Source organism: Mandrillus leucophaeus, unplaced genomic scaffold (assembly GCF_000951045.1).
Source record: "Mandrillus leucophaeus isolate KB7577 unplaced genomic scaffold, Mleu.le_1.0 Scaffold216, whole genome shotgun sequence".
Taxonomy (NCBI): Eukaryota; Metazoa; Chordata; class Mammalia; order Primates; family Cercopithecidae; genus Mandrillus; species Mandrillus leucophaeus.
The window spans coordinates 3,510,263-3,523,012 of NW_012102210.1; the positions used below are offsets into that span (position 1 = coordinate 3,510,263).

The window sequence follows — 12,750 nt, forward strand, 5'->3', positions numbered from 1 at the left end:
GATATAAAGAATAGAAAGGAGTAGGTGGCAAATGACCATTATCTGCAGGTGATATGACATTGCACCTGAAACTAAAAAACTGTTAAAAATAAGATTCTGTAAGATTTTTTACATTATTAAAAATAATTACTGTTTATTGGACTCTTCCCTCATGCCAGGAACTTCAAAGTACTTTAAATAATATACTCCCTGTGGACTATTGTTTGATCTTTACCAAGCCCAGGAGGTGGGGACCATTTTAATTTCCATTTTACAGATGAGAAAACTGAGGCTTAGAGAAGTTTAGTAATTTGGCCACAGTTATATAGTAAGAAAATGGCAGGGCTGGCACTCAAACCCAGTCTGTCTGACGTCAAGGGCTGTGCTTAGACCATTGCTGCCTCTTTGTAGTTGTGTGACCTTGGATAAGTCAGTTCAACTCCAGGGGCCGCAGTTGCACCATCTTGAATATAGTGTGGTTGATTAGACGGTCCTGGAGAGCTGGGGTTTTGATGCCCTGACTGTGTATGGGGGCCAGGGCAGGTGGCATGTACAGGAACCAGATGTGTTTACTGTCCAGGAGAACCTCAGAGCTGGTGTTTGGGCTTAGTAGAGCCACTTCTCCCCAGCCTCAGCTGTTTGTCATCATCATGGTCAAATGTCAGCTGGGGATTATTCAAAGAGAATAATAAGGATTCCCCCATTTATTTTATTTGTTATTTTTATAAATAGCTAACTCTCAGGGTGACTCAGCTAACGGCTAGATACAAATGCCCGTGTTTAGCCTTTAGTTTCAGTTCCCTTCTGGAGTTAGGAGGTAACTATCAGGGACATTCTGCTCGACTCTCCTTCTGCCCTGGATCAGAGGGGGCCCGATGGGCAGGAGCAGAGAAGGGGCAGGTGAACCTGGAAGCCTGGAAGTGGCCACTGTGTCTCCAGAGCCTTTAGGTACCAAATGACATTTAAACCTTTCTCTTTCTTTTCTGTTGCCCCAACAGCAACCAGAAACTCAAACAAAAGCACACTGAGGCTGCCTTCTGACCAAAAGTTGTTCTCCTTTGGGGTTCTGCTGTGCTAATGGTGGCTTCTGTCTCCCTCTTCAGGTATGGAGAGAAGGGGAAAGCCATCCGGATCGAGAAGGTCATCTACACGGGGAAGGAGGGAAAGAGCTCCCGCGGCTGCCCCATTGCAAAGTGGGTGAGTGTCGAGCCCACTCACGAGCCACGGCTGTACCTGGTTCCCCTTGCTGCGTGTAGCTGAGCGGGCAGGGGCGGGGGCCAGGTAGGTGTGTAGGAGACAGCATGCTGGCTGTCCAGGGGAGCCTTAGAGCTGGAATCTGACTCAGGGTTAGGGTCATTTCCCCCAGCCTCAGCCGTTTGTCCTCATCTTGTTTAAATGCCAGTCCCCGGGTCTTGGGCTGGCCTTGGAACTATGTTAGTCCTCACACTCGGCTCATCCTGTCCCTGTGGCTCAGGGCCGGAGGGGTAGGAAAGAGGAAGCTGGAGATGCTATCATGACCCGATGGTGGACCCCACTGTGGACTGTCAGACTCCTCGTCCCCTTCCATATGCCCTAGAGCTGCCAGTGCTTTTGTCTGCTGCTTGGAAGCCAGAGACAAACCTGAAGGCTGGCATGCTGAGATCCAACCTGAGGGAAGAGGCCAGGGCTCCGGGCAGCACTGTGGGCCAGTCTTGCCTCTGCCCTGCTTCTAAGCAGTTTCCTACCAGGCAGCCTAGATATCTCCACAGGGAGAACATCAGTGACTCAGACCCTAAGTCACCAAACAGAGTCCTTCTGACCTTGCCCTCCCAGTCCACAGGGAGATCTTTAAATAGCAGAGCATCTGCCTCTGCAGAACAAGTGCTGAGGAGGAGCAGCCAGGTTCCTCGGGTGCCTGCAAGCTCAGCCTCGTGCTGTGCTGGGCAGTGGGTATGGATGGAAGACGAGGGCTCGGTCCTTGTGTTCAGCCTGTTTGTGCTCTAGAGACACATGAAAGAAAGTCGTGGAGACTGCAGTCATTGAGAGGCAGACTTGATGCTGTGGTTCAGAGGAGGAGGAATGCTCAGGCTTGGTTTCCCGAGGTGGGCGTGCCGGGGGCCATGAATACTGACTGGTCCGTTATTAGTCAGGCTGAGGAGAGGGAGGAAGCATTCCCAGTGAGGAGAATTGTGTGGGCAAAGGCAGAGGGGCTGGGTGGACAGACCCATGGCTGGCTGTGAGGGAGGTGGGTAAGATAACCCCTGTCAGTGTACGTCCATCCGTGCATGTTGTAGGAAATTCTGACATATGCTACAACATACATAGGACATATGTGCCTGTTTTTACCTGGTATACACTCTGTGCCTTTGTGTCTTTGTGTTTGGTGAAAATAAAAGGCGTCTGAACTTGAACTACCAAGTTTACTATTTTTAGCAATTTTTAGTTAGCATTGCAGAATTATGTACAACCAAAGAATCCGGAATCACTTCATGTATTCATAAGTATGAAGAAGCAGGCTGCCCCCACTGTCGTGAGAGGTGGTCATTGCGGTGAGAAGTCTGATGTGGCTCATCATGGTGGGGTGTAACCTCCCCAGAGAACCCATCAGAAAAAAGATGTCAGCCCTAGAGTGACAGCTGCCACTTTCTCCTGCTAATTCATGCAGTCATTGAGGAATTCCAAAGTCTTGGACATAAAAATGAAGATCTTGGAGCATAGGTAGAGTTGGAGACTTTTCCAGCTTCAAGACAGTTGGCCCCTTACAGAATAGCTGGTCCTGTGGGTGGCATTAAAGAAGATGCATTTCTAGACCCCGGATACAGTGGTAAAGCAATAAGCCCTGCCCAGGGCTCATGTGGCCCCACTGAGGGCTGGGAAGAGCATGTTTGCCTAGAGAGCAGGGCCAGTTCCTGGGGCTAGGAGAGGAAGGCAGGAGGATGGAGGGGCAGGAACTTGGTCCTCAGTATGCCATTGCTCTGGGGTCTGTGGACGGATGCCCAGATCAGGGCATGTGGGGTGCAGTGAACTGGAAGTTACATTCAAGTAGGGAACAGCTCGTGGGTGTCACCGAGCCCTGGTGGGTGAGTATAGAAGGTGCTGATAGTGTTTGCAGAGGGTGGGACTTCCCATGTCTGATGAATGAAGAGAAAAGGAGAGGAAATACCTTTTTTTTAATGGGAGGAGCAAAGGGGTGGTCAATCACAGAACTATTGTAGTGGCAAGAAAATGGCAGTGCTGAGGGCTTTTTTTTTTTTTTTTTTTTTTTTTTTCCTAGCCATCTCCTTTAGTGTGGTGGAGTTCTGGGGTTTTCTTTTGGCTACAGAGCTGCCAAATACCCTGTCTTTTGTTAAGAGGGCTTGGTTTAGAGAGTTCCACCTCCTTTGGAAGTTGGAGAGGGGTTGGGTGCTCCTTCTTCCTGCCCTGTGGGGAAAGTGACCCACAGATCCTTAGAAGGATGGATTATTCTTGGTGGCAGTGTAGTGTCATGAGCCCAGAGCCAGTTCTGTGGCCACAGGTGAGTACAGGCATCCAGTGCCTCCTGTGCATGTCCCCACCCTGCCTGCCTGGTCCCGTATCCAGAGCCTGGCTTTTGTTTTCCAACCAGGATTTGTGCCTCTTTCAGCCTCTCCCTAGCCCCCAACCATACCTTCAGCTTAAAGCAGTGTGCCTCACATGTTCTACACTTGACTGGCCAGGATTCGGGGCCACAGTGAAGGCACATCATGGGTACCCAGCAAATGTGTGTTGATAGGATGACCTAGGAAGCAGTGGGTCAGCCCAGAGAGCCCTCTGGTCATCTGTGATTTTAAGGTGGCCTGTACAAAATGTGGAAGATTCCAGGCGTGCCCTGGTTGCACTCTGAAGGCTCAGAACAACAGAAGCATGCCAAAGGCAACACCTGGTACAGCAAGATGGGCTCTGGGAAAGAACTCCAGAGATGCTGCCTGTACTGGTGTGTAAAGGTCACAGAGGTCAGAAGGCAGGTATTTGTAGGCTCATTAGGGACACAGTGAAACAGACTTAGGAGGCCACAGGTGTTAGAACCAAGCACCGTGGTGGGAGCTGTGGGAAGACAGGGTTGGGGTTCTGCTGGGGGTTGTGTTACTCTTGGTCTGGTGCTCAGGGAATTCTGCTCAGAAGCTGGATGAGCTGTTGAGGAGTCTGTGGCTGAGTTGGAGCCGTCTCTGTTGCTCTACTCAGGTATGGATGTTTTTCTGCCTCTGTCAGCCTTTGACTTGGACATTTTTGTGTGTGTTACCCTGCCAGGCTCCTTCATAGGGGTGTGGGTAGGGAACTCCTCTGCGCTGTTTTCTTAGTTTTTTTAGTGGACCCACGGGCCTGTGAGGATGGGCCACAGATAGCTGTCTGTTTGTGTCCAATGACATTGCGTGTTTGCCATTTGGGAAGCCAGAATAGCATGGCCTCAGTCACAGCCATGACTGGTTGGGTAACTTGTGTGCTCTGAACCCTCTCCCATGAGTGTGATTGGCTGTGTTCCTCCTGGCCAGGAGCGGAAGTGCCTCGCAAACCCTAGTCACAGAGACCATGCCTTGTCAGTGTCCACAAATGTGTGTCAATGCCCGTGATGTACTCAGCCTAATCTGCAGGAATCCAGGCAATCACACAGGGAGTTCTACACAGTATCTGATTTAATACTGTGTTCAGGTGTTACTGATACCCAAAATACACATTTCAAAAGAATGATATAATTGATGCTTTAGTGGGGAAGCACCATTCTTGCTGGGCCTCAGAGCAGGAATTCATGGCCAGAGATGTGTTTTGTTCAGCATGCAGAGTATCCTTTCAGAGTCTGAAGGAAATTCTGGCACATGCTACAGCATGGGTAGGACATTACATTAAGTGAAATAAGCCATAAAAGGATAATTACTATATGATTCCACTTACATGAGGTACCTAGAACAGTTAAACTCAGAGGCAGAAAGTAGGTTGGGCACAATGGCTCGCGCCTGTAATCCCAGCACTTAGGGAGACCAAGCGGGCAGATCACCTGAGGTCAGGAGTTCAAGACCAACCTGGCCAGCATAGTGAGACCCTATCTCTACTAAAAATACAAAAAATTAGCCAGGCATGGTGGTGCGCGCCTGTAGTCCCAGCTACTCTGGAGACAGTGGGGAGAATCGCTTGAGCCCAGGAGGCAGAGGTTTCAGTGAGCTGAGATGGCACCACTGCACTCCAGCCTGGGCCACAGAGTGAGACTCAGTCTCAAAAAAAAAAAAAAAAGAAAGAAAAAAGAGAAACAGAGGCAGAAAGTAGAACAGTGGTTTCAGGAGAGGAGAATGGAGAGTTCCTTAATGAGCAGAGTTTGTTTTGCAAGATGAAAAAATTTTAGAGATGGGTGGTTGTGATGGTTGCACAGCAATATGAATGTACCTAATGCCACTAAACTGTGTACTTTGAAATGATACAATGATAAATTGTATATTTTACCACAGTTAAAAAAAAATGGAGCACTCACGTTTTTGGAGAGGGATTTTATGTAAAGTCTGGATTTCCATTTTTTTCTTGCAAAATTGGAAGAATTAGCTTCACTAGGCTGGAATTCCCCCGCGTGGTAGTTGATGGCAATAAGGCCTGGCTTCCTTCCCCCTGTTCGTGGGCAGATGCTTTTCACTTTGCTGCTGTCCGCACCACCCAGTAGTCCTGCATCCGGCCCAGCTTCTTCATTTGTATTACCTGCCTGGCTACCCCTTGTATTACCTGTCATGTCTCCCAGCATGGACCCACTCGTGACCAGGTCTGTCTGCAACCCAGCGTCTCCTGACCTCCAGACCCACTCGGTGGGAGTGGGGTATCCTTAGAGACCACTCAGGTGCTCTAAGGCAGTGGTCCCCAACCTTTTTGGCACCGGGGACTGGTTTCGTGGAAGACCATTCAGGCATTAGATTCTCTTAAGGAGTGCACAACCTAGGTCTCTCACATTCGCAGTTCGCAACAGGGTTCGTGCTCCTATAAGAATCTAATGCTGCTGCTGCTCTGACAGGAGGTGGAGCTCAAGTAACGGATGCTCGCCTGCTGCTCACCTCCTGCTGTGCTTGCCTGCTGCTCACCTCCTGCCCACCTCCTCCTGTGCAGCCCAGTTAGTAACAGGCCACAGACCTAGTCAGTACAGGTCTGCACCCCGGGGGTCAGAGACTCCTGCTCTGAAGTACCTCAACCTCAGGGTGCTCCCAGTGAACTCGCCAGTAAACCACACCCACGCCCACACAGTCTCCTGAGCCACAAGGTGTGGAAGTCACTCAGGGTTTTTCCTCGTCCCTCAGCCTCAGGAATCCATTCTTTCTCCTGTTTCCTTACCCCCCACCGTAGTTAGGACTTTATTCATTTTGCTTGCATTATGTCAGTGGTGTTCCAGCTGGTCTCCCAATCTTGCCCTTCTCCCGATTTTCTGCCCCGTCCCCTTTCTAAAGCATGAAACTCTTTATGTAAGACCCCTGCTCACCATCCTGCGTGGAGCTCCTGCCTCAAGGCCTTGCCCCTGAGCCTCACACTCGGAGCCCTTCCCAGTCTACCCTCATCCTTCCCCTGCCCAGAGGCCCCCGCATCTTCTCTGGCCACGGAATTATCTGGCATTCTCTGGCAATTTTCAGCCACCTCCTTCCCCAGCTCCCAGGCCTCTTGGCCCTGACATCTTTTTATAAACCAGGACAGTGTTTGGGAGTGAATGAGAACCCAGACCTCAGACCTGGATCCTGAGCAGCAGAGCAGTAGATGCCCAGGACTCTCGCTTAAAAAAAAAAAAAAAAAAGGTAGCTTTATTGAGATACAATGCTCATACCATACAGTTCACACATTTGAAGCATACAATTCAATGGTTTTTGGTGTAGTACATTTTTAAATTGTGCTAACAGTGTATAAACAGGCTGGGTGCAGTGGCTCATGTCTGTAATCCCAGCACTTTGGAAGGCTGAGGCAGGAGGATCACATGAGCCCTAGCAGTTCAAGACCAGCCTGGGCAACATAGTGAGACCCCCTGTCTCTTAAAAATTATTAAAAAGTTAGCTGGGCATGGTGGCATGTGTCTGTATCCTAGGTACTCAACAAGGCTGAAGTGGGAGGATCGCTTAAGCCCAGGAGTTCGAAGCTGCAGTGAGCTATGATCATGCCACTGCAATCCAGCCTGGGCAACAGAGTAAGACCCTGACTCTTTAAAAAAAAAAAAAAAAAATGTGTGTGTAGAAATAAAATCTAACATGTTAACCATTTTTCAGTGTACAGGTTGGTGGCATTAAGTACATTCACGTTGTTGTACAAGCATCAACATAGTCTATTTCCAGAACTTTTTCAACATCCCATACGGAAACTCTGCACCCGTTAACAATAGTTCCCCATTCTCCCTTCTCCCAGGCTCTGGTAAACTCTAATCTACTTTCTGTCTCTCTGAATGGAACTGTTCTGGGTGCCTCATATCAGTGGAATCATACACTATGTGTCCTTTTGTGTCTGGCTTATTTCATTTAGCATGTTTTGGGGGTTCATCCATGTTGTAACATGGATCAGAATTTTGTTTCTCTTAATAATTTTGTTCTTATTAAGGCTGAGTAATACTTGGTTGTCTGTCTATACCATGTCGTACTTACCTGTTCATAAACCGATGGACGCTGGGGGTGCTTCCACCTTTTGACTGTTGTGAATAGTGCTGCAGTGAACGTGGGTATTCAGGGATCTGCCTGAGTCCGGCTCTCGGTCCCTTGAGTGTATTCCTAGGCATGGAATTGCTGGATCATGTGGTGATCCTATGTTTAGCTTTTGGAGGCATTGCCAGACTGTTTTCCACAGTGCCAAGCCCCTTGCATGTTAAGTAAAAACACACAGGTATGCGGCATTTTCTCTGCAAATGTTTTAGGATAACATAAAAATCTGACTGTATTTTGGCTTACGGTTTTTATCTGTGTACTTTTACTCCTAAGCCTATGTAAGTCATCAGCACCTTAGATTTTGTGGTAATTATCTTTTATGTCACTCTAAATAAATAACTTTTATGTTTTTGTTCCCTAACAAAACATGTGTTCCCCAGTAATGTTCCCTGTTTGTTCCCTAATAATGGTCTCTTAGCTTGTGAGATTGCTGTCATCAGGGCATGACGTCCCTAGAACCCTGCCCTTAAGACCTGCGCCCTGGGTCTGTGTGACAGAGGGAGGGGTGGCACCATGCAGAGGTGCATGGGTACCTGGCTCCTGCCCCTCACAACCTGCATCCCTGCAGGTGATCCGCAGGCACACGCTGGAGGAGAAGCTGCTCTGCCTGGTGCGGCACCGGGCAGGCCACCACTGCCAGAACGCTGTGATCGTCATCCTCATCCTGGCCTGGGAGGGCATTCCCCGTAGCCTCGGAGACACCCTCTACCAGGAGCTCACTGACACCCTCCGGAAGTATGGGAACCCCACCAGCCGGAGATGCGGCCTCAACGATGAGTACGTAGCAGGGGGTTGCAGGGCCAGGGCCCACCTATAGGGTCCTGGGCAGCAAATACAGGAGACTGCGGGCAACCCAGGGGAAGGCTCCTAGGGGCCCTCTCTGCGGCACTGTTTGTCTTGCACAGTTAGGACTGTGGTTGAGGAAGGCATATCCACAGATCTTGCTTGAGCTGGGTTCTAGCTCTGGCTCTGGAGGGTCTGCTAATTTGACTTCACTGTTAAACCCCAGGTTGATATACTGGCACTAATGATGTTAGCGAGTGTGAAGTACATGTGCCCCACAAATAGAAGGTATCGAAGATATTTGCAAAACCTGCCCTTGGCCAGGGGTGATGACCCATGCCTATAATCCCAGCACTTTGGGAGGCCGAGGTGGGTGGATCACAAGGTCAGGAGTTTGAGACCAGGCTGGCCAATATGGTGAAACCCCATCTCTACTAAAAATAAAAAAATTAGTCGGGCGTGGTGGCACACGCCTGTAGTCCCAGCTACTCAGGAGGCTGAGACAGAAGAATCTCTTGAACTCGAGGGACAGAGGTTGCAGCGAGCCAAGATTGCACCACTGCCCTCCAACCTAGGCAACAGTGAGACTCTGTCTCAAAAAAACAAAAACAAAAACAAAAAAACCCTGCCCTTATTAGAGTTTTTCCCATTTTTAAAAATGAAGATATATTTATTTACAATAAGATTCATCCTCTTAGGTACATAGTTTTGACAAATGTTTACAGTCACATAGCTACCACTACCACAATCAAGGTATACAACAGGGCCGGGCATGGTGGCTCATGCCTGTAGTCCCAGCACTTTGGGAGGCCAAGGCGGGTAGATCGCCTGAGGCCAGGAATTCGAGACCAACCTGGCCATCGTGGCAAAACCCCGTCTTTACTAAAAATACAAAAATTAGCCAGGCATGGTGACACATACCTGTAATCCCAGCTACTCAGGGGGCTGAGGCATGAGAATCACTTTCACCCAGGAGGCGGAGGTTGCGGTGAGCCAAGATCGTGCCATTGCATTCCAGCCTGAGCAACAGAACAGGATTCTGTCTCAAAAAAAAAAAAAAAGGATATAGAACAGTTCCATCTTTCCAAGTACCCTGTGCCCTTTATAAGCAAGTGCTCCCCTAGCCCTGGGCAGCCACCAGTCTTGTTTCCTGTTCTGTAGGTTTGCCTCTGTGAGAATGTCACATAAATGGGATCATACAGGGTGTAGCTTTCTGAGTCCGGCTTCTTCCATTGAACATAGTGTTTTCAGTGTTCATCTGTGTTGGCGTGTGTGTCAGTAGCTCGTCCCTTTTTATCACTGAGTCGTAATCCACTGTGTGGATCTATCACAGTTTGCTTATCCATTCCCCAATTCGGGGCACTTGAGTTGTTTCCAGATTGTATTAAGCATTAATTTTCATCTCAGTATACTTTGTTGAAAGGCCTGTTAGCATCTGGGCTATAGGAAATAGGCACGTTCAAACCCTGGGGCTCACATCATCTCCCTGTTCATGTGGTCTGTGTTGGAGCTGGTTAAGATATTAGAGTTAAGGGAAAGTATAAACCTTAATAGGTTTTTACCAGATTCTTCCCCCTTACTTCAGTAAATCCATGTGCTGCTCCCAGCAACAGACTCAATGTTAAACCTACAGGCTCTCAGTGGTGGGGGCAGAAGAGGCTGCTTAGATCTGGCTTTCTACTCAAGGAAACTTGAGAAAAGGGTTGGGGGCAGGGAAGGATGAGTCTCAGTCACTGGGAGGCTGGTGGGTGCCAGGGCTCAGCAGGGCCACCTCTTGAGGGAGGAGGAATACTCCAGAACGAAGCGATACTGCATCTGTATCCCTGACCTGTGCTGTGTGTTGCAGCCGGACCTGCGCTTGCCAAGGCAAAGACCCCAACACCTGCGGTGCCTCCTTCTCCTTTGGTTGTTCCTGGAGCATGTACTTCAATGGCTGCAAATATGCTCGGAGCAAGACACCTCGCAAGTTCCGCCTCGCAGGGGACAATCCCAAAGAGGTGAGCAGAGCTGGGCGGGGACCCTGCCTCCCACCCTTTCTCACCTGGCGCCCTTCATAGTCCAACGGGAGGTAGGACTGGCACGCCATGACTCAGATGCGCAGGCAGTGGAACTTGTTTTCGTTTTTTTAAAAGCTCACCTTATCTTGATGTGAAATAAGGGGTGTGTGGAGGGCACCAAGTGTGAAAAATTAGACTTAGCAGTTACGGGTGCCCCCAGGCTCTTCCAATTTAAACCATCTCTTTTAGGTAAATGTTCCAGATATCGAAGATACATATTCAAATTCCTTGTCAGAATTTGGCCCTCTCAGAAGTCATTTCTCCCCCCCATCTTCCCAGGACACGTTTCTGGGTGTGAGGTTTAACGGGAAAGGTCATCTCCGGCATGTGGGCCACCCTCTGGGTCTTTGCCGTACTTCCCGAGGCATCTCCCACCCTGCCTGGCTGCCAGACAGACGTCTCTGGGCTGTTGTCCGGGCCCTTGCAGTCTCCATGCTGGGGGCCTGGCCTGGTCCCTGGGCTGTGGACTAGTGTCCGCACAGTACGACCTCTAGGCACAGCACGACCGCTAGGCACAGCCCTCCTCTCTGCAGGCTCTTTACCCAGACCCCTGCCCTGCAGGGCCTCCCCCAGCCCCAAGACAACAGGGGAAGGCACCCTCAGACTGTGGGAGCCGGAGCATCTACTCAGGCCGCCTCCTCACTGTTGTTCGTCCTCTGATGCCTGCACGGCAAAGGCCCTCCCGAGCAATGGTCTCCACTCAGCTCCAAATGCAAGGAAGGCACAAGCCTGTCCAGGCTGTCTGCCATTTCACCTCCCTCCTGCCTGGGCTCCTGAGCGGGTGGAGTGCTGGCTTCCTTTGCTAGAATATAGACAAATATCCAAATATCTGGACTCAAGTCGCAACCTTCCAAATCTCTCCAAGCTCCTAGTACCAGAAGGACTTCCCACTTCCCATGGCGCCGGGTCACCCTCTGTACACCAAAGCCCATGTCACCTTCTGTGCTCTGGCTGCCAAGCTTGGGTCCTCATAAGAAAAAAGAAGCATTTTCAAATTCAGAGCTCTTTATTTACCCCAGACCTGGCTTTTAGACTTCAAAATAGTCTAATAGACCTTCAGATAGTCTAATTTGTTATTAGATTTTTATTTATGATAAGATTCACCCTCCCCCACAAGCAGCAGATGTGGTTGCTTCAATGAATGGAGCCCTGGGGCCACCAGGACCTAAGAACTACCAGGAATGGAAAGACATTGGCTTAATTTCTTTCAAATTCTTTCCCTAGTCTACCAACCGCCACTTCCTGTGCTCTTACGACGTGCTAAGCCCCTCACAGGTTTCTCAGATGATTTCATGATCCCCCCACCCCAGTGATCTAGGCACTGTTACCCCTCACTTTACAAATGAGGCAGATAGCTTCCTCAAGGCCATGTGGCTAGTTCATGGTGAAGGCAGGATTGAAACCCAAGCCTGTGTCTCCCTAGAGCTCACTAGCCTCACTGGCCCAGGCTGGCCTGATCAAGAGTGGCTGGCAGCCCTGGCCACCCCACTGGATGTATAGCTGAGCTGTAGGTCTCCACCTTCCATTTCTCATTCTGTGTGCTTGGTTCTTTTTCTCTTTCCTCTCTTCCTGCTTGCTTCTTCATAAACCCTTTGTGCCTGTGCTCATGGTGTCCTAGGAGCCCTTCAAGCCCTGCTTGTTTTCGGAGGGCCAGACAGGCTGTGGATACCTGGAGCTCTCTGCCACATGTCACCAGGGGCTGTGGCTTCACGTAGAGCAGTGCTGTCCCGCAGTGCTTTCTGTGATGGTGGAAACATTTTCTGCTGTCCATACAGGAGCCACGTGTAGCTGCTGAGTATTTAAAATGGGACTAGTGTAACTGAGGGACTGAATTTCTTTAATTTTTATTAGAATTCAGGCCGGGCATGGTGGCTCACACCTGTAATCCTAGCACTTTCGGAGGCCAAGGCGGGTAGATCACCTGAGGTCAGGAGTTTGAGACCAGCCTGGCCAACGTGGCAAAACCCCGTCTCTACTAAAAATATAAAAGAAATCAGTCGGGTATTGTTGTGGGCACCTGTCATCCCAGCTACTTGGGAGGCTAAGGCAGGAGAATTGCTTGAACCCAGGAGATGGAGGTTGCAGTGAGCCAAGATCGTGCCACTGCACTCCAGCCTGGGTGACACGGTAAGGTTCTGTCTCAAAGAAAAAAAAATTAATATTCATTTGTATTTCTGTAGCTACATGTGGTTTGTGAATAACACAGTATAGTATGAGTCTAGCAGCTGGAGCTCTGAAGTCTGTATCCCTGGCTCCTGACAGGCTCTGGGCTGGGCTGGCCTGCACTGGCTATGGAC

At 49.6% G+C, this 12,750-nt stretch overlaps 1 protein-coding gene across 1 annotated transcript in view; it reads left to right on the top strand.

The window, feature by feature from the left end:
• The window catches only part of TET3 (tet methylcytosine dioxygenase 3), a 117,623-nt gene that overhangs the window by 94,507 nt on the left and 10,366 nt on the right, over window positions 1-12,750 (top strand). The window contains exons 4-6 of the mRNA XM_011980703.1: window positions 1,083-1,176; window positions 8,182-8,390; window positions 10,243-10,393. Of these exons, the coding sequence (XP_011836093.1) occupies window positions 1,083-1,176; window positions 8,182-8,390; window positions 10,243-10,393 (454 nt within the window). The remainder of the gene's footprint in view (window positions 1-1,082; window positions 1,177-8,181; window positions 8,391-10,242; window positions 10,394-12,750) is intronic.